Source organism: Hyperolius riggenbachi, chromosome 3 (genome assembly GCF_040937935.1).
Source record: "Hyperolius riggenbachi isolate aHypRig1 chromosome 3, aHypRig1.pri, whole genome shotgun sequence".
Classification (NCBI taxonomy): Eukaryota; Metazoa; Chordata; class Amphibia; order Anura; family Hyperoliidae; genus Hyperolius; species Hyperolius riggenbachi.
Window position 1 is genome coordinate 68,194,077 of NC_090648.1, and position 21,044 is coordinate 68,215,120.

At 48.8% G+C, this 21,044-nt stretch overlaps 2 protein-coding genes across 2 annotated transcripts in view; one reads left to right on the forward strand and one right to left on the reverse strand.

Moving 5' to 3' along the window:
• Window positions 1–998: 998 nt before the first annotated feature.
• LOC137560993 (mitochondrial import inner membrane translocase subunit Tim29-like) lies at window positions 999–13,304 on the reverse strand. Its single transcript, XM_068272194.1, has 2 exons — window positions 12,970–13,304; window positions 999–5,082 (listed from the first exon to the last, which is right to left on the reverse strand). Exons 1-2 carry the CDS (start codon window positions 13,085–13,087, stop codon window positions 4,487–4,489), a joined length of 714 nt encoding a protein of 237 aa, XP_068128295.1. The 5' UTR covers window positions 13,088–13,304; the 3' UTR covers window positions 999–4,486.
• A 267-nt stretch (window positions 13,305–13,571) lies between these two features.
• LOC137562154 (protein YIPF2-like) overlaps window positions 13,572–21,044 on the forward strand; it is a 17,733-nt gene continuing 10,260 nt past the window's right edge. The window contains exons 1-3 of the mRNA XM_068273486.1: window positions 13,572–13,678; window positions 15,160–15,302; window positions 20,445–20,525. Of these exons, the coding sequence (XP_068129587.1) occupies window positions 13,648–13,678; window positions 15,160–15,302; window positions 20,445–20,525 (255 nt within the window). The 5' untranslated portion in view covers window positions 13,572–13,647. The remainder of the gene's footprint in view (window positions 13,679–15,159; window positions 15,303–20,444; window positions 20,526–21,044) is intronic.

Below are 21,044 nucleotides of genomic sequence, written 5' to 3' on the forward strand. Positions count from 1 at the left end.
AAGAACTATGGTGTTGATTCACTAACGTAAATAGGGGCGCGTAATCTGTCACTCATGCTATTCAATCAGTGCGCCTTAATTTCTAGTCCCTGCACGCTACATGTGCTAGTGGCAGCGTAGTGTGCGTAAGTAAGCTCAGTCAGGAACGCACACTCAGCGCACGCTATGCTGTGGTAGTGTAACTTAAGCCCACTCCTTGCCAATAACAGGCGCTCCATTCATCCCGCCCTGAGCCCCTTCAGGTCCAGTGACTTTAAAAGACACGATCCCCAAACTTTGATTGGCCCAGTAGGCTGCCTGTGCACTACCGCAGCATAGCATGCGCTGCTCTGACTGAGCTTAATCACACACACCACACTACCACTAGCGCACATAGCGTGCAGGGACTTGAAATTAAGGCGTGCTGATTAAATATCACGAGTAACAGGAGGTTACTCGCGCTATTTACGTTAGTGAATCAACCCTTTTGATAGGTAAACACTATCATATTAAAATGTGATATTTCTTTACAGCTTAATTTGCTGGTGTGACTGACAAACTTTCGGAGGACTGGTTTCCACTAGGATGCCGCAGTTGTTTCCTATTCAGCCGCGGCTCCCGTAATGCTGCAAAGACACAGTCCAAATTGCTAAGTCAGGCCATGTGTCACTAATGGGATCCAGCTGCGTGCTGTATACTGTATATTCGCATCTGCCATCCAGATTCACACCACAGTGCGGCCTAGACGGTAAGTCACTAACTAGATAGGTAGTGTTTCGGACCAGGCTCAGTGGAAATAGACCCTTAGTCCAGGAATGGTGTCAGTGGCAGCAGTGAAAGTGAGGTCACACTATAGAGAATATGGTATAGCTATCAGTCGGGAAGCATCAGTGAGAAGCAGTGGTGCAAATAAGGAGCTTAGGGCCCGTGTGCGAGTTTTACATGGGGCCCCAAGAACTCCTGTGGGAATGGGTGTGTATGGTGTAGTGCAAGTAAGAAACTAACTCCTCACAATAAAGTATAACATTATATATTTTTTTTATTAAAACCATTTAAAATTAGTCACAAACACCATATAAAGTTCTCAATGTCGCAAACGATTGGGGCAAACACGGACAGTTGAGCACCTCTTCGCTGTGTGTGCCGGCGCGCTATTCTTACAGATAAATTATCAGGATAAAATAAGCATGGAGCAGCCAGTCTCCGGGAGCCCGAGTGCTCCTGAAGACCTCCGAAGCCCACCCGCAGAGGAAAATAGCGGTCTTCCACCAATCGGACGGACACTATTACCGGGGGAGCCAGCACAAGAACGACAAGATGAGGAGAGGAGCAGCAAGGCTCTATAGGACCCAGAGCCTTCCCTCTCCTTAGATAAGCATGCTTTTCCCCTTCATTTAGGCTTCAGACTCCCTTTAAAGTGAATCTGAAGCCTAAAATAAAATAAAAAAAAAAAAACCCAGATACTTACCTAAGGAAAGGAAAGGCGCTGGGTCCTAATGAGCCTTCCCATTCTTCTCCAGCAGGCTCCTTCATTTGTATCTCCTGCCAGGGGGACACTTCAGCAATCTTTGGAAGCACTCAGGCTTCTGAAGACCAGTGGTTCTGTACCGCGCACGCGCAAGAGAGGGCGCTGGCACATGCGCAGTACAGAGCGGCCCGTCTTCACAAGCCCGAGTGCTTCCCAAGTCTCCCCAACCCGGGAGATACCAGCCACAACTGCTAACGGGGTAGCCTGCGTGGGAACGCAGACACCGGGAGGAAAACGGGAAGGCTCATTTGGACCCAGAGCCTTCCCTCTGCTTAGGTGAGTATCTGTTTTTTATTTTATTTTAGGATTCAGACTCTTTAAAGCAGATCTGAGATGAAAAACTAACTATAACAAGTAACGTGTCTATCTTATCTAAAGCTTAGACACAGCAAATCTAGCTGCACACAGCTTCAACAGTTTATGATTATTTATTCCTGTGATAGGAGAGCAGCCATGTTGTCACATTACACACAGGCAAGCTGATAGCATCTCCAGCCCTCAGCCTGTGAAAACCTCACTCCCCTCTCCTCCTCCCCTCTGCCTCTGAATTCTCTGGCTAGTAACCACCTCCTCCTCCTGTCCAGACTGAGCTCCCATAAGCCTTTGCTACGAGGCTGAGAGTGCCAAGGCTCTCTGGAGAAGCTGTGGGCGAGGCTTGTTTTAGTTTATAGGGAATTAGAGTATTAAAACAAAAAATGTATTTGGCTTGAGGAATGACAAACTATATGAAAGGAACACAATTATGCAATGAGTAAAAGGTTATCTAGGATCCACTTTAAGCATCCTAACTTTTTACATCCTCACAGGTTTGCATTAATCAGAAAATTACAGTGTGCAATATTATACAGCAGGATCTAAGTTTTTTTCTCTGCATGCAAAAATCGCATTTAGACGTTAACAAGCCCATTGACTTAAGGTGCCCATACATCAGGTGACTTTGTCGGCCGATCAACCAACCAATTTGATTAAAAAACGGTGCCGCCAAGTGCAGGCCCGATCGGCGATACGACCAATTTCGGGCCAAAATTGGTCGCATTAGTCAATCGCACCTGGTGCAAGATGTCGGGCCGAAGTCGGATGCTCGGGTGTGCGGCGGTCCATTTCAGAACGAGCAACGAAACCCCACCGCTGCAATGTATAAATGTACCCCCCCGTGTGCATTTTACATCACCTGTTCCATGTCAGACTCCGCGCGTTATCGGTAACCCCTGGGACGCCTCCATACATGCCACTTGCACACAGTGTCTGACATCAGGCGCTATGCGCCAGTAGTGTGAGCCACCCGGAGGTTACAGACACCGCATTGAAGGCTGACACAGGACAGGTAATGTATAAATGCACACACATGGGGCACACTTATACATGGGGGGGGGGGGGGGGGGGGTATACATGGGGGGTGGACGCGGCAGCCACAGCCGATTCCCTTAAGATTTCATGGTGAAATCAGATGGGAATCGGCCTGCAGTATATGGGCAGCTTCGTCGAACAGACAAATTTATCTCTAATCAGATTCGATTAGAGATAAATTTGTCTCTGTCGAATCTGCCCATAATTTCCTGATGTATTGGCACCTTTACATTGGCTGTAATTTTTAATGCGAGTTTGCATGCGGGAAAATCTGTCAAGTGTGCACCATACATAACTGTTTATCAGAAAAACACAAGTCAATGCGATCATCTCATTGGATTAGCTTCCATCTTTTTTTATGTAATCTTTTACCATGACCTACATTACTTTCTGATCCCCCTTCCCCTGATCTCCCGCTCTCTGATCCTAGAGTATCTGATCCCCCGCTCTCTGATCCTAGAGTATCTGATCCCCCGCTCTCTGATCCTAGAGTATCTGATCCCCCGCTCTCTGATCCTAGAGTATCTGATCCCCCGCTCTCTGATCCTAGAGTATCTGATTACCTGCTCTCTGATCCTCGAGTATCTGATCACCTGCTCTCTGATCCTAGAGTATCTGATTACCTGCTCTCTGATCCTAGAGTATCTGATTACCTGCTCTCTGATCCTAGAGTATCTGATCCCCCGCTCTCTGATCCTAGAGAATCTGATCCCCCGCTCTCTGATCCTAGAGTATCTGATTACCTGCTCTCTGATCCTCGAGTATCTGATCACCTGCTCTCTGATCCTAGAGTATCTGATTACCTGCTCTCTGATCCTAGAGTATCTGATCCCCCGCTCTCTGATCCTAGAGAATCTGATCCCCCGCTCTCTGATCCTAGAGAATCTGATCCCCCACTTTCTGATCCTCGAGTATCTGATCCCCCGCTCTCTGATCCTCGAGTATCTGATCCCCCGCTCTCTGATCCTCCAGTATCTGATCCCCCGCTCTCTGATCCTCCAGTATCTGATCCCCCGCTCTCTGATCCTCCAGTATCTGATCCCCCGCTCTCTGATCCTAAAGAATCTGATCCCCCGCTCTCTGATCCTCCAGTATCTGATCCCCCGCTCTCTGATCCTCCAGTATCTGATCCCCCGCTCTCTGATCCTAAAGAATCTGATCCCCTCTCTCTGATCCTCGAGTATCTGATCCCCCGCTCTCTGATCCTCGAGTATCTGATCCCCCGCTCTCTGATCCTCGAGTATCTGATCCCCCGCTCTCTGATCCTTGAGTATCTGATCCCCCGCTCTCTGATCCTAGAGAATCTGATCCCCTCTCTCTGATCCTCGAGTATCTGACCCCCACGCCCGGTGATCCTCAGGTATCTGATCCCCCGCTCTCTCATCCTCGAGAATCTGATCCGAACTCTCTGATCCTCGAGAATCTGATCCCCCGCTCTCTGATCCTAGAGAATCTGATCCTGCGCCCTCTGATCCTCAAGTATCCGATCCCCGCTCTCTGATCCTTGAGTATCTGATCCCCTGCTCTCTGATCCTCTGCTCTTTCATTCTAGAGAATCTGATCTCCCGCTCTCTGATCCTAGAGTATCTGATCCCCCGCTCTCTGATCCTTAAGTATCTGATCCTCCGCCCTCTAAGCATCAGGTATTTTATCCTCATTCATCACATGTTTGAACTTGAGATCATACAGCTTCTCATTTTCCAAAGAGTGAAGATCGTTATAGGAAATGGTCTTCATGTGAGCAGGGAGGTGACTGAACTCCTCTTCATTTATATCATAGTCCTTCATCATCTGCTGTAGCAGCCACCAGTGTCCAAAGAAGCCAATGTCCAGGACTCTGCTGGGGAAGTCAGTGAGGCGAGGCTTAAGATGAGGACAGTGGGTGGGATAGAGGTCACATTCTTCATCGTAAGGGGCTTCATACATAAGAGAAAAGACCATGAAGTTGATGTGACGCAGGCGTCCCTCATTTCTCAGCTCCGTCAGCCTCTGGACGTGTTGGTCAGACCTTCCACTTCTGGTCCAGGGGGACAGTAGGAGGAGAGTGCAGGAGGCTTCTAGCAGCGAGCATTCGAAGGAGTGCTCAGAGGGTGCTTTGGATGAGCAAACAGCAGCACCAGCAAGAAGGGAAATGTACAATGCGGCTTTGCCAGGTCGTTCCTTGGCATCAACAGCTATGTCTTTGCAGGCCGCACCATAATCACGCAGGAGGCCTTTAGTCCAAATGACTGAAAAATAAAGTGTACAGAGTTAGGAACAGGGAACAACTGACAAATATCACAACAACAAAACTGTCCTCCACATCAGGTCTTTCTTTCTGTTTACAGTGTGCGTGTGTAATTATATTTTAAGCGGGGCTTAATCTGTTAAAATCAGTCTCTGAGAAATTATGCAATAGGCTTACATCAACGATTTTAGCCCTGTTTTGAAATACCAACACGTCCCTGCCATTAACTAAACTAACTACTCAGTGTGCGTTAGTGACAATACTGTGTATATATTCTCTGTAAACACTGCAGAAAATGTTGGCTCTATGAATACAATAAATAATTAAAAAAAAAAATGGGTAAAAGGCCACATATACAAAGAATACGTTAATACCATCAGTTATTCTCCCCTTGAATGGCTTGTGGGATCTGTTAGTCAACACAATGGGCTCTATTCACAAAACTTCTCATAAATGACTTATTTATCACCTAAGTGATAAAAAAATAACCTTTCAGCACATTTACAAGCAAAATAATCACTCAAAGTATAGGTGGCCATCCACATAGATTTGCAGCAGATTTAACCATCAGATAGATTTCTGCCAGATGCCTGTCAAGTTGAATCTGACAGGAATATATCTGATGTGTGCCACACAAAAGGAACAGATTTACAATAGATTTCAGAATGAAATCTATTGGAAATCTATCTAAATGCATTATTGGACCGTTAGATCCAATTCAACTCTATGGACCATCAATCTGGATTTTCCATCCTGTCCGACAGATCAAATCAATCGACATCGGCCGCAGATTGATTGAAAGATTTGATAGAATCGATTTTCAATCCATCGATTCCATAGAATCGATTGAGGGCTAAAATCGTCCAGTGTATGGGCCCCTTAAGTTGTTCCGGATTAAATTATATTCAGTATTACTCTCATTTCTTATCTTAATTTTATTATATTTTTGCTCTTTGAGAGGTTAAAAAAGCAACATAGATCAGGTGAAAAAGCTTTGTGCATCATGCCCAATCTGAGGTTATCTGAATATCAGTACTCACAAAAAACTCTAGTTATGGACTTCAATACTACTGTGGCTAAAAACAGTCATTTTCCTTATATAGGGTTACTAGCCAACCCGCGTCGTAGCATACGCCGCATCTATCTATCTAATAGAGTACGTGCCTCAACCTTGAAGCAAGAAGAAGTAGGCTTTCCATGAGAAAATGTATGCGTGCTCAAACACCAAGTTTAACCCTAGCAAGTCTGGCTTTGCAAATCCGGCCTAATTGGCTATTCATGAGGCAATGCTCATGCAAATATGCATTTGCTTTTGCATGCCAAACTGTGCAGGGTCAAAAAACCAATACTGCAAAGTGCTCTCTCGCTGCCTGGGAACCACAGCGGCACCCCGGAGTGGGAGGCTGGGTGGCGCAGCCGCCCCCCCCAAGCGTGGCCAGCGCTGGGGAGAGTCGTCCGCACCCACCTCCTAATATTAAAAACAGCCACTTACCTTAACGTCCATTGGGTTCTGCTACATGCGCATTAATTTTCTCATGGAAAGCATTTTGTGCAGTTTGTATCCTTTGGAGGCAGGTGGTGGATGGCTTGCTCCGGTGGTGTGAACCCTGGAGTGAGTGCGCCTGTCCTCCCCCCCCCCCCCCCCTCTGGTGTGCTGTATGTGAGCCAGCCCTGAGCTCTAAAGCTCGGGGTGACCCATGCTTCTCTCCTTTCTCATGTGGTGCCCCCAAATTAATGCGCATGTAGCAGAACGCAATGGACGTTGAGGTAAGTGCCTGTTTTTAATATTGGGAGGTGGGTGCAGACGGCTCTCCCCGGCGCTGGCCACACTTGGGGGGGGGAGAAGGGGGGAAGTCGTCCACGCCACCCAGCCTCCCCCTCCGGGGTGCCGCTGTGGTTTCCAGGCAGTGAGAGAGCCTGGGACCCTGCGGTCCCCCCAGTTGTATAAAAAGGGGGCATTGGGAATCCTCCCCGTGGCGCTCCTGGAGGCCTGGAGCACACCAAAATCTGCTAGCAGATCCGCAAAATGCTAGCAGACTTTGAAACGCTTTTTCTTATTTTTCTGTAGCATTTCACCTAGCATTTTGCGGTTTTGTAAAGCGTTTTTGGTGTAGTAGATTTCATATATTGTTACAGTAAAGCTGTTACTGAACAGCTTCTGTAACAAAAACGCCTGCAAAACCGCTCTGAACTGCCGTTTTTCAGAGCGGTTTGCGTTTTTCCTATACTTTACATTGGAGGCAGAAACGCCTCCGCAATCCAAAAAATGCCTCACCTCGGGAGTATGCGTTTCAGCAAAACGCCTCCCGCTCTGGTGTGCACCAGCCCATTGAAATACATTACCCAAGCGTATCCGCAGCCGCAAGTGGATCGCAAAACGCTGCCGAACCGCTCTGGTGTGCACTAAGCCGGATAGTGCTAATGTAGCATGTAGCAGGGTGACTGCTTTGTGGTATTGGTTTGTGCATGCATTTGCATGAGCATTGCCTCATGAATAGCCAATTAGGCCAGATTTGCAATGTCAGACTTGCTAGGGTAAGGCCTCTTTTCCATGGACTGTGAATAGGCAGTGAAATGGCTCTCAAACTCTCACAACTGCTCACTGCTGCCTGGTAACTGCTCGCTGCTGCCTGGTATCTGCTCGCTCCTGCCTGGTATCTGCTCGCTGCTGCCTGGTATCTGCTCGCTGCTGCCTGGTATCTGCTCGCTGCTGCCTGGTATCTGCTCGCTGCTGCCTGGTATCTGCTCGCTGCTGCCTGGTATCTGCTCGCTGCTGCCTGGTATCTGCTCGCTGCTGCCTGGTATCTGCTCGCTGCTGCCTGGTATCTGCTCGCTGCTGCCTGGTAACTGCTCGCTGCTGCCTGGTAACTGCTCGCTGCTGCCTGGTAACTGCTCGCTGCTGCCTGGTAACTGCTCGCTGCTGCCTGGTAACTGCTCGCTGCTGCCTGGTAACTGCTCGCTGCTGCCTGGTAACTGCTCGCTGCTGCCTGGTAACTGCTCGCTGCTGCCTGGTAACTGCTCGCTGCTGCCTGGTAACTGCTCGCTGCTGCCTGGTAACTGCTCGCTGCTGCCTGGTATCTGCTCGCTGCTGCCTGGTATCTGCTCGCTGCTGCCTGGTAACTGCTTGCTGAGCACACAGCTCAACAGTCCGTGGAAAAGAGGCCTTAAACTTGGTGTTTGAGCACGCATACATTTTCTCATGCAAAGTACTTCCTCTTCTTGTTTGAAGGTTGAGGCACTTAGTCTATTATATATATAGATAGATAGATAAGCTCACCGTGAGTAGCTTAGTAGTAGCTATCAATAAAAGCAGGAAGTTTTATATCAGGATATAACTACCGTATTTTCCGCCGTATAAGACGCACTTTTTCTCCCCAAAAAATGGGGAGAAAAAGTCCCTGCGTCTTATACGGCAAAGGCAGGGAATCCCCGACTTCCGAACACTCGCCGATACGAACCGCCGCCATGTCGGGGATTCCCTGCCTGTGTGCATCCTAATTCTGCCTCTTTTGTAACCCCCGACTATGTCAGCTGCAGTGTCTTAAGTCCCCGCTATGGTCCTGACTCCCGCATGTGTCCGCGCCCCCCCCCCCCCCCGCGTGTTTCCGCTACCTCCCCTGTGTTGTATGTCCCCCCGGGTGTTTCCGCCCGCTCCCCTTGTGTGGTCTGGCCCCCCCGGGTGTTTAGCGGCAGCTTCTTACCTCTTCCATCATGCCCGCGTGGACTGCAGACCTCCGGCTTCTGTGTGCGGCTTCCTCTAGTGACGGCTTCTAATGACGCTTGACGCGTCATTAGAAGCCGTCTTTAGAGGAAGCCGCACACAGAAGCCGGAGGTCTGCAGTGCAGTCCACGCGGGCATGATGGAAGAGGTAAGAAGCTGCCGCTAAACACCCGGGGGGGCCAGACCACACAAGGGGAGGGGGCGGAAACACCCGGGGGGACATACAACACAGGGGAGGTAGCGGAAACACGCGGGGGGGGGGGGGCGCGGACACATGCGGGAGTCAGAAGGACCATAGCGGGGACTTAAGACACGGCAGCTGACATGGTGGGGGGGTTACAAAAGGACCATGGGGGGAGACAAAAGGGACAGGAGGAGACATAATGGGGGTGACAGGAGGACCATGGGGGAGATGGAAGAGACAGGAGGAGACATGGTGGGGTGATGGGAATATGCATGGGGGTGACAGGAGGACCATGGGGGGCACATAAGAGACAGGAGGAGACATGGTGGGGGAGACAGGAATACACATGGGGTGACAGGAGGACCATATGAGGCACATAAGAGACAGGAGGAGACATGGTGGGGGTGACAGGAGGACACATGGGGCAGACATGCGGACACATGGGGGAGACATGGGGACACAGGACACATGGGACAGACATGGAGGATACATGGGGGACACAGGAGGCTACCATTTGAGGGATAACATGTACAAGACGCTCCGGGAATATGGACGCACCAGGTTTAGTATATATATTTTTTTCCCCTGGTTTTTGCCCTCTAAACCTAGGTGCGTCTTATATTCCGGAGCGTCTTATACGGCGCGAAATACGGTATTTATTGGTTAACCTCCTTGGCGGTATGAAAAATACCGCCAGGAGGGAGCGCAGCAGTTTTTTTTTTTTTTTTTTTTTTTAATCATGTAGCGAGCCGAGGGCTCGCTACATGATAGCCGCTGCTGAGCGGCATCCCCCCGCCCGCTTCGATCGCCTTCGGCGATCTCCGATCAGGAAATCCCGTTCATAGAACGGGATTTCCTGGAGGGCTTCCCCCGTCGCCATGGCGACGGGGCGGGATGACGTCACCGACGTCACTGACGTCGGGACGTCATTGGGAGTCCCGGGCCACCCCTCGGCGCTGCCTGGCACTGATTGGCCAGGCAGCGCTGGGGTCTGGGGGGGGGGCTGCGCGCCGCAGCAAATAGCGGCGATCGGGCGGGGGCCGGCGGCGATCAGAGTGCTGGCGCAGCTAGCAAAGTGCTAGCTGCGTCCAGCAAAAAAAAAAATTATGAAAATCGGCCCAGCAGGGCCTGAGCGGCACCCTCCGGCGGCTTACCCCGTGTCCAGCACGGGGTTACCGCTAAGGAGGTTAAGTTAAAGGGAATCTGAAAAAAACAAAAATTAGATACTCATCTACAGTGTTCTCCCCAGAATTTTTTTTCCAGCCGGGTGGCATGAAAAAGTAGCCGGGTGGGGCGAGATAAGAGAATGCAGGGCCGGTGCACAACTCTGCTTACAGCAGAGGAGAAGGTGAATCGATGGCAGCCAGGTGCTCAACAAAACTAGCCGGGTGCCTGGGGAGAACACTGCATCTATATAGAGGGAAGGCTCTGGATCCCATAGACCAGTGGTCCTCAAACTAAGAAGCGGCGCCAGCTTCACAGATTGCGATCGGTTTCATGCTGAAATCGATTCACAATCTGTTTGCAGTAAAGGCAGCCATACGATCCCTCTCTGATCAGATTCAATCAGAGAGGGATCTATCTGTTGGTTGGATCTGATGGCAAATTGACCAGTGTATGGCTACCTTTAGGGTCACAATATCTGCACTTGCTGTGTTAGTGACATAACTGCACTTGCTGAGTTGGGGGGCATACTATCAGCACATGTTAAAATGGTCTGGTTAAATGTTAATAGGAGCGGTCTACAATACCTAGGTACTATGTAATGTTTTTCTACATCATTTTATGTATACTCCGGCCTCCAGCAGTCTGAAGTATGTTGACCCGGCCCTTGACCAAGAAAGTATGGGGACCCTCGCCATAGACCAGTGTTGGCGAACCTATGGCACGCGTGCCCAAGGCGGCACGCGGAGCCGTCTCTGTCCGCTACCACCACTAAAACCCCCGCCACCGAAAACTCTGCATAGAGTGATGGGTTGTTCGCAAAGAGTCGGCTCTAAGAGCCGATTCTCTTCAGCAAACGAGAAGAGCCGAAGCTGTGCCCCCACCCCCTCCCAGGGGCGCCGACGTCAGCACATCCTGTCAGCGCGGGACTTTCGGCTGGCTAATCGTGGAGCTGCGTGCTGCCGCCGGGAGAGGAGACTTCTGTCAGGTGAGTAAATTATTTTTTTTTGCAGGTGAAATGTTGCCCACATTCCGTTATTTACTGCTGACATGTGCACACACTGCGTTACTTTCTGCTGACATGTGCCCTCATTGCGTTATTTTCTGCTGACATGTGCCCTCATTGTGTCATTTAGTGCCGACATGCTGCCCACATTGCGTCATTGACTGCTGACATGTTGCAGACATTGCGTCATTTACTACTGACATGTTGCCCACATTGCGTCATTTACTGCTGACATGTTGCCCACATTGCGTCATTTACTGCTGACATGTTGCCCACATTGCGTCATTTACTGCTGACATGTTGCCCACATTGCGTGAATTTCTGCTGACATGTGCCCACATTGCGTTATTTACTGCTGAAATGCTGATCCACATTGCGTTATTTTCTGCTGACATGTTGCCCACATTGCGTTATTTTCTGCTGACATGTGCCCACATTGCGTTATTTACTGCTGAAATGCTGATCCACATTGCGTTATTTACTGCTGACATGTTGCCCACATTGCGTTATTTTCTGCTGACATGTTGCCCACATTGCGTTATTTTCTGCTGACATGTTGCCCACATTGCGTTATTTTCTGCTGACATGTGCCCACATTGCGTTATTTTCTGCTGAAATGCTGATCCACATTGCGTTATTTTCTGGTGAAATGCTGCCCACATTGCGTTTATTTTCTGGTGTCTGGAGTAACTGTTGCTGCATTTATTATTTAATTGTCATAGTTGGCTATATTTGCTGCTTTGGGGTTACAGTATACTAAATAGCATCACACAGTTTCTGCACATCCATGATGCGAATCCTCGTTTCACCACATCATGGCGGAAACACTGCTTTCTTATGCCTTGCTGTTACATCATTACGTTAGCTCCACCCATACAATGTCATGGCCACACCCATTTTTCAGCATCCCGCAACTATCCCCCCCCCCCCCGGCACTCAGTGATAAATAAGTCGATTTTGGCTTGCAGTTTGGGCACTCGCCTCTGAAAGGTTCGCCATTACTGCCATAGACGCTTCCCAGTCCTCTGTCTGTGCCCTCAGCCCACCACTGTCCATCCGTGAAAGTCCACGCCTTTGAAAGTCTCCGGTAGCATTTGCGTCTTTGAATGCTTGCAGAGATGGAAGCATCCCACTCATCTATGGAAGGACTAGTGGTAGGGAATGGGAACGCGTATGAGCGGCCTCCATGCTACCGCACAGGCACATGTGCAAAATTATTTGGCAAGACTTTGTTGAATAGGTTTCACCTCTGGAACAGCGGGTTGGGGTGAAGAAAAAGAAAAGTGGCAAGTCTCTGGATTATTAAGTGGCTTTCTCAGGTTAAGTATTTACTTTTTTACTTTAAAAAATCCCAGTTACATTTAAAGGACAACTGAAATTAGAAGAATATGGAGGCTGCCACATATATTTCCTTTTATACAATACCAGTTGCCTGGCAGGCCTGCTGGTCTATTTGGCTGAAGTAGTTTCTGAATCACACCAGAAACAAGCATGCAGCTAATCTTGTCAGATCTGACAATAACGTCAGAAACACCTGATCTGCTGCATGCTTGTTTAGGGTCTATGGCTAAAGGTAATAGAGGCCGAGGATCAGCAGGGCTGCCAGGCAACTGGTACTGTTTAAAAGAAAATAAACATGACAGCTGCCATATCCCTCTAGCTTAAGTTGCCCTTTGAGTTATCCTGTGCCCGGTGTCTGAACACCTCTATGTATGAAGCAGAAGCAGCGCTAGCAGCATTCCTCAGTGCGGAAAGGTCTGACCCACGTGTGCCCTTGTCCAACATGGCCGCCTTGCGTCTCGTTTAAACTCACCGAACTTCCTGTTCTTCATCCGCTCCCAGAATCCTGGCTTAATTTGCGCCTCCACCACCGGGGCCGCACTGCTGGAGCACGACCTCCGCCACAGAGCCCCGATATAGCGGCCCGCCATCGCTTTCCGCCACCACTTCCGGTCACTGTGCCTGGTGTGCCATCAGCTGCGTTACGCGAAACACGGTCCTCGGGAAACAGTGCACCTGTGAGTTGGTTCCCCCATCTCATTCCCTCACACGACCAGACTTAAAAAAATAATATAACAGCTAAAATAGTATTCAGAAAGTACTTATACGTCAAACCAATGTGTTATACGTCAAACCAAATAGCATATTAGCCTGTTAATGCATTTTTTTATTGAAAAAGAAAAAAAAACATGAAAAGTAAACATTCGCCTGCACCATTAGTCTAACAAAGGGGTGGGGGGGGGGTTGAAGGCACAAATAGAGGCTCAGGGAGCGTCCACTGTATTTCAGAATATACAGCATAGCAGTCGTCTGTAAACACAAGAGCTCAGAAGTGTATACCTGGAGAGGGAGAGTCATACCCCCCCTCCCCCTCGGTTCACGGCGCAGGTGGTACAGTCCAGGAAGTGGTGACGCGGCCGCTGGAGATGAAGCACTCGGTTAGGATGAGCTTGCTGTGGTCACGTGACCGGTGAGATGTCGCTCAGCTGCTATGGCTTCCTCAGACCAGCTTCACTTCCAAGGTATTATAATAGATAATATTATATTTTATTCTAGATAAAATATAGTTTTTAGTATTGTTACCAACCCTCCTCAGCTCTAATGCAAAACGCTCAAATGACACTCCTGCGCCAGTGTCCTATTCTACATGCTTGTCTCCTGGCGCATGTCACCTGTCCTAGGTAGATAGATGACTAGCTCTTGTCAAATAATGGTCTCAAGCCTGTGTTCCTATAGTGGGATGATCGGAAATGTCGATTTCTGATTCAGATGAAATGTCTGCTTTCCGGAAAATGTCTTTCCAATTTCCACATATTTCTGAAGAATGTTCCCACTTTTTTGTTAATTTGTCAATAAAGTTAGTTAGGGGTGGGAAAGCCGCTATTTTTTGAGGATGTATGCTATTTTGTGGAAGCCATGTTTCTGCTTGGCCTAAAAGTACCGCGATGATCAGATTTATGCGGAAAAAATCTACAATCTCTGATTGGTCCAATACTTCAGAGTTCTGTGATTGGGCTACAATTTCCTAGTTGCTGTAATGTGGTATTTCCATGGATTTCCGTTTTACGCTGTGTTGACCCCATTTCGGTTCAGAAATTGGAAATTCCGCTGAAATTTTCCGACCATCTTTACTGTATCTCAGAGCTGCAGTCTCGTCAGAATGTATTGTCCTCCAATCCTTGTAGTGTGGTTACTAGTCTAGTTGTGGGAACCCACTGCTACTTCCTGCTTGAGGCAATATGGCTGTATTAGGCTTGCTGGTAGCTACTCAAATCTAAATTTAAATTAGCCAGCGCTGACCGCCTGGATCCAATGCACTCTACATACACGTCTCTCCCACACTTCCTCCTTCAACTTGAAGAGAGAGAGGGTGGGAGTGACGTGGAGCGCATTGGATCCAGGTGGTGGAATGGGTAAGTTTACCCCCCCCCCCCCTCCTCTCCTGTGGGCAACGCTGTTATAGCGATGTGACCTCTCAAAGCTCGCTGCACCGTGTCTGCACATTAGTATAGGGCTGCTGAGGCTTCTGCGGAAATAGCTGAGCCTGATTGGGTCCATGCTACTGTGCATGCCTTAGCTGCCCGGTTTTGCAGAGGGGACAGCGCTGGAACCGGCTGGTGGAGGACGGGGGGAGGCTCTGTATTATCCAGAGGCTTCTCTCTAGTGAGCTGAGGACCCCTCTGTGGCACTTTCTTTTCCCTACAGGTGCATTTTTTTAATTTAAATTTTGAAAGAAATGTAGTCCAGTCATTACAACTCTTATCTATTACAAGGATTAACCAAAACACATTATTTTAACTCACCTGGTTTGTATTTATGTGCAGTCATTCCGCAGTGGAAACTTACTAGTCTAGGTACACATTTGCTATCGGTGGATGTATTTGTGCAGGTGTTAAAAATGAGTAACAATGGATTCTGCTCTGTGCTTTCAATAACTTTATTTATTTAATTCTCACTGGGTGCTGTTCATACTACTCTCTGTATTTTCTTGATCTCTGCACAGAATTTGAAGAGGCCGCTGTTCTTCTTTCTGAAAATCCAAATGCAACAACCAAGAGCAGCAGTGATGAGACGAGGCCACAGCATGCCACGCTGCACATGGGGGGCGACAGTGAGGGGGATGAGGAGGAGACAGATCAGACTGAGGTAAGTATGGCACCGCATGCTGTCCCCGCCTCTTTATCATGCTGGGATTAAAGTACTGCGCTCATACATTTTGTGATTTCCACATGGACAGTTTTTAATAGCTTTGAAGCTGTGTCAAACAATCCCTTGAATGGAAACTTGGACGGAAGTTCCCACCATGCTTTGCAAGTCTTACTACTCCCCTCTCCACAGAGCAGATCACACTACTCAGCTGGGAGCCAAGCTGCCTACAGTGCACACCGACTGTTCCAATACTGCCACCTGAGGAACCCATATCATTGTTTCTGGTGACAAATGTTGCCTATGTATATATAGGATAAAGAACACCTGAAATGAGAGCGATATGGAGGCTGCCATTTAATTTCCTTATCAGTGCAAATTGCCTGGCTGTCCTGCTGATCCTCTGCCAGGAGGAATACCGACTAAAAGCTTGTACAATTAGCTAGCTGACTTGGGGGTTGATTCACTTTGTAGGATAAGATCCCCGCACTTTGGCCCAATAGGCTGCCTGTCAAGTGCAGGGATCTCATCCTACAAAGTCACTGGACCTGACAGGATCCAGAGTGGGACAATTGGAGCAGCCGTTAGGTTTGGTGGGATCGCGAGTAAGTTAGTAGTGCATGCTACAGCGTGAGTGTGCACTACTCGGAAAATGTTACTTGCTCTGCCACACTAAGCTGTGCTGCTTGAGCAGTGTGTAGCTTAGTGAATCAACCCCTACTGAGTTGTCTGTGAGCCAGATGCAGCCATCAAAAGAGCCACATCTGGCTTCCGAGCCATAGGTTCCCTACCCCTGCTCTAAATGCATATTGCCTCATGGGGATCGGGACCCGATCCCTCGCACAACATTTTACAGCCAAGGCTGACAGACCCAATACTGGTCTGTAGGCTAGCATTGTGTTCAGTTCCTCCTATGGAGGGGTGGAGCAGCCCGGGAGTGACGTCATGCTGGGTAAGTGTGGGAGACCAATGTTTTCGGTCGTTGCTCACCTGGAGCGCACTGCCAGGTCGCATTGCTGGCTGAAAATGGCCGGGGGCTACCATACACAGGCTGAACTCTTGGCAGAGGTGGCTGAGTTTCATCTAGTATGCGTGTGGAGCTTTAGCCATGGACCCCCATTAAATGTGCAGATCAGGTGTTTCTGACTGAAGTCTGACTGGATTTGCATCATGCTTGTTTCAGGTGTGTGATTCAAACACTACTGAAGCCAAAGAGATTAGCAGGATGCCAGTCGACTGGTATTGTTTAACAGATTTCCTTTAAAAGGACTCAGCAAATAGAAATATTTATACATACCTGGAGCTTCCTCCAGCCCTATACTCTCCGATCGCTCCCACAATGTATGCAGCTCTGGTACCAGGTCCCCGCACTTCCGTCAGTCGACTCCAGTCTACGCAGAAGTGCGCTCTTTGCATATCTCTCCAGCAGCCACTTGAGAGATACGTAGAGGGCACACTTATTTCATCAGACTGTCTCCGACTGACGGAAGTGCATGGACCTGGTATTGGCGCTGCAGAAGACTGAGGACGGCGATGTGGGAGCGATCGGAGAGTATGGGGCTGGAGGAAGCTCCATGTATGTATAAATCTTTCTATTTGCATGAGCTTTGGTACACTTTAAGGAAGATAATTTCATCTTCTCATGAATAAGAAATATCATCTGTACTTATGGACATTGGAGGCTGTTGGTTGGGAGATTGTACCTTTATTAAATTTGATAATTCTGTAAAGGTGGCCACTAACGGTACAATATTTTCATCAGATGCGATCTTTCGATGCAATACTTACAATCGAATTGTACAGAAAACAGCGCCGTTTTGGTGAAAATAAATGTGAGACTATTCTTTGGTCGGTTGGAACTAAAAATTCCGTTGATTCGAAAGTTGGATTTTACGATTGTATCTGAAGAGAGAAAATGCCCTAATCGACCTGTTTATGGGAACGATCTATGATTACCTACTGATTACTTTTGATGGTAAAAAGTGCATTGAAGGATCGCATCTGATGAAAAAATTGTATCATTAACCACTTGCCGACCAGGGGAATTTTCACTGATCGGTGCTGCGTGGGCTCTACAGCCCGCAGCACCGATCAGCAGTGCAGCAGGGCGATCAGACTACCCCCATTTTTTCCCCACTAGGGGGATGTCCTGCTGGGGGGGTCTGATCGCCGCCGGCCATTAGTGGGTAGCGGGGGGGGCTCCTCAAAGCCCCCCTCCGCAGCGTTTTGTGCGCTCCCTCCCTCCCCTTACCTCCCTCTCCCTTGCTGGGCTGCGCAGGACGGATAACCGTCCTGCGCATTGTGGGATAGGCTTCAGCCTATCATATGGCGGCGATCCCCGGCCAATCAGAGGCCGGGGATCGCCGATCCGACTTACGGCGCTGCTGCGCAGCAGCGCCGTATGATGTAAACAGCGGGGATTTCTTCCCCGCCTGTTTACATTTTGCCGGCGAGCCGCTATCGGCGGCTTTCCGGCAGTTCACGGAGACACCCTCCGTGAACTGACATGGAAAGGCCGCTCGATCGAGCGGCCGTTTCCATGGTAACCCGCAGACGACCAGTTTACGCCAATCGGCGTTAGCTGGTCGTCAAGAGGTTAATGGGCTCTTTAAAGGACGACTGATGTGAGAAGACTGTAGAAGCTGCCATGTTTAGTTCCTTTTAAACAATACCAGTTGCCTGGCAGCCCTGCTGCTCTTTTTGGCTGCAGTAGTGTCTGAATCACACCAGTAACAAGCATGCAGCTAATCTTGTCAGATCTGACAATAATGTCAGAAACACCTGATCTGCTGCATGCTTGTTCTGGGGCTATGGCTGAAAGTATTAGAGGCAGAGGGTCAGCAGAGCTGCCAGGCAACTGGTATTGCTTAAAAGGAAATAAACATGGTAGCCTCTAAATACCTCTCTCTTCAGTTGTTCTTTAACCTCTTGACGACCAGCTAACGCCGATCGGCGTAAACTGGTCGTCTGCGGGTTACCATGGAAGCGGCCTTTCCATGTCAGTTCACGGAGGGTGTCTCCGTGAACAGCCGGAGAGCCGCCGATCGCGGCTCGCCGGCAAAATGTAAACACGCGGGGAAGAAATCCCCGCTGTTTACATCATACGGCGCTGCTGCGCAGCAGCGCCGTAAGGCAGATCGGCGATCCCCGGCCTCTGATTGGCCGGGGATCGCCGGCATCTGATAGGCGGAAGCCTATCCTTCAATGCGCAGGACGGAACTCCGTCCTGCGCATCACGGAGAGAGGGAGGGAGGGAGGTAAGGAGGCAGAGGGCGGAAATGGCTGCGGAGGGGGGCTTTGAGGAGCCCCCCCCCCCACAAAACGCAGATGGCCGGCGGCGATCAGACCCCCCCGGCAGGACATCCCCCTAGTGGGGAAAAAAGGGGGGAAGTCTGATCGCCCTGGCATAATACTGATCTGTGCTGCGGGCTGGAGAGCCCACGCAGCACAGATCAGCCAATACAGCCCTGGTCGGCAAGTGGTTAATATATATGGACGGTTATTGGCCTCAATTCACTAAGATCATGCTGGAGATCAGGGAAGAGAAAATTTACCTCCACACAGTCAGAGAGTTATCTTATCTCTTCATTCCTTAAGTTACCTCCTCTGTAGTTATTTTCACACGCCGTTAATTAACAGCCTGTCTTTAACTTTAGAATTCTGGAGTTATTTTAAGGATCGAAGAGTTAATTTAAAGACAGAAGAGATAACTTTAGGTTTGCCTGAGGTAAAATGTTTCCTGAATACTACATGCCTCATCACCATGGTGATAACTCTAGAAACGTTATTAAAGGGTAACTGAAGAGAGGTATGTAGAAGCTGCCATGTTTATTTCCTTATAAGCAATGCCAGTTGCCTGGCAGCCCTGCTGACCCTCTGCCTCTAATACTTTCAGCCATAGACCCCGAGCAAGCATGCAGCAGATCAGGTGTTTCTGCCATTATTGTCAGATTTGGCAGATTAGCTACATGCTTTTTTCTTGTGCTTTTCAGACACTTCTACAGCCAAACAGGCCAGCAGGGCTGCCGGGGAACTGGTATTGTTTAAAAGGAAATACATATGGCAGCCTCCATAGTCTTCTCACTTCAGTTGTCCTTTAAAGACAGGAGATAAGCTTAGTGAATTGAGGCAGGTACAACTGCCTACTATAATGTGTTGCAGCTAGCCAGCTCTCGCATAAAGGCAACCTGCCAATATCAGCAGGATATAGGCGTCATAAAATACCGTACATCTGTTCTACTTTCTTAGCCACACCCTTTATCTTTTTTGCTTTGTACTTTTATATTTATTTGACATTTTACAATGTTCTCTGACTATTATACATCTCTAGGTAATTATCTAGCCTGTATATGGGTGTTCCCCTGACATCAGCGTCCGCCACAACTGGAGAATCCTCAGTCAATGATTATTGTATCTTAGTGGGTCTCCTGCTCGTCCTTCCTCTTACCTCTTTCATAGGCAGGACAGGCTGCTCATCAGAGAGTCTGGTAGAGGGGTGTGTGTGTGTGTGTGTGATTATGAGTAAACTGACCACAATGATGGATGTTCAGTTGGTTTGTCAATCAGTGATCAGGAAAGACTGCTCTGTGGAAGAGAGGACTGGAGTGTGAACAGGGGGGGGGGGGGTGCAGCAAGCCAGATATTTAGAGACACCTGAGCGACCACAGAGCGCGTTGCTCGCTCCTTCTGAGCTCTGTCATTAAAGTGGAGATGCGCACACATCGGTGCATGCAATCTCCTGCAAAACCCTGCCCCAGGACTGTACGCCATTTGGTGTTAGGCCGTCCTGGGGCTGCCCCCGCGCTCTCGCCCATTGGCGTTAGGCGGACGTTAAGTTGTTAATTGGCTTCCCCCTAAATTGGCCCTACACTATGATACATACACTACACGATACATACATACGACTATGGTAGGGATTAGATTGTGAGACCCTCTGAGGGACAGTTAATGACATGACAATATACTCTGTACAGCGCTGCGTAATATGTCGGCACTACATAAATACTAAAATAAATAGCCTCCTATTGTCCATCGATCACTAGTGATTGAGGGTTGTGCCTCTCTGAATAGAGGACTCTGGTTACTGTTGCTATAACATTGCCGCACACTGCCAGACCCACCATTTCTCTTCTCTCATTCCAGCTCCTCGCTCCAGAGAAGAAACCTTCTGGATTCTGGACTTTCCAGTACTATCAAGACCTCTTTGATGTAGACACTTACCAGGTAATGGGGAAAGAGCAACTTGCTAATTTAAGAGGTTGGTTATGGGTTCAGTATAGCGTTACCATTATCAGTCCACTTGTCTGTTGTGGGACTTGGAGCCCCCCCCCCCCTTCCCAGCTCACTAAATTGTAATCCCTTCACCTAAAGCAAAGAAATGGGGAGGGTTTACTGAGTATAATTCATATCCTTTCAATCAGTGCTAAGCCGGGGCCCAAGTTCAGTTTTTGCCACATGAGTGGTATTCATGCAGGAGGGGGCAGCTGTCAAGTGACTTCTACATGGAGGCAACATAGGGGTATAGCGGGCTCAGAGTGAGGGATGTGGTTTGGACTACCCAGTGTCCAAACAGGAACCTAATTAATATTGAGTGGAAACCTCAGAGTTGGACCATTCTTCTTGTGATGGTTATGTTGGCTTATCCTCCCCATTATCCTTCACATGAACCCTGTTAGCTTATCCTTCCCATTATCCTCCCCATATACACTACTGGCTTATCCTCCCTACAGTGGTTTGCAAAAG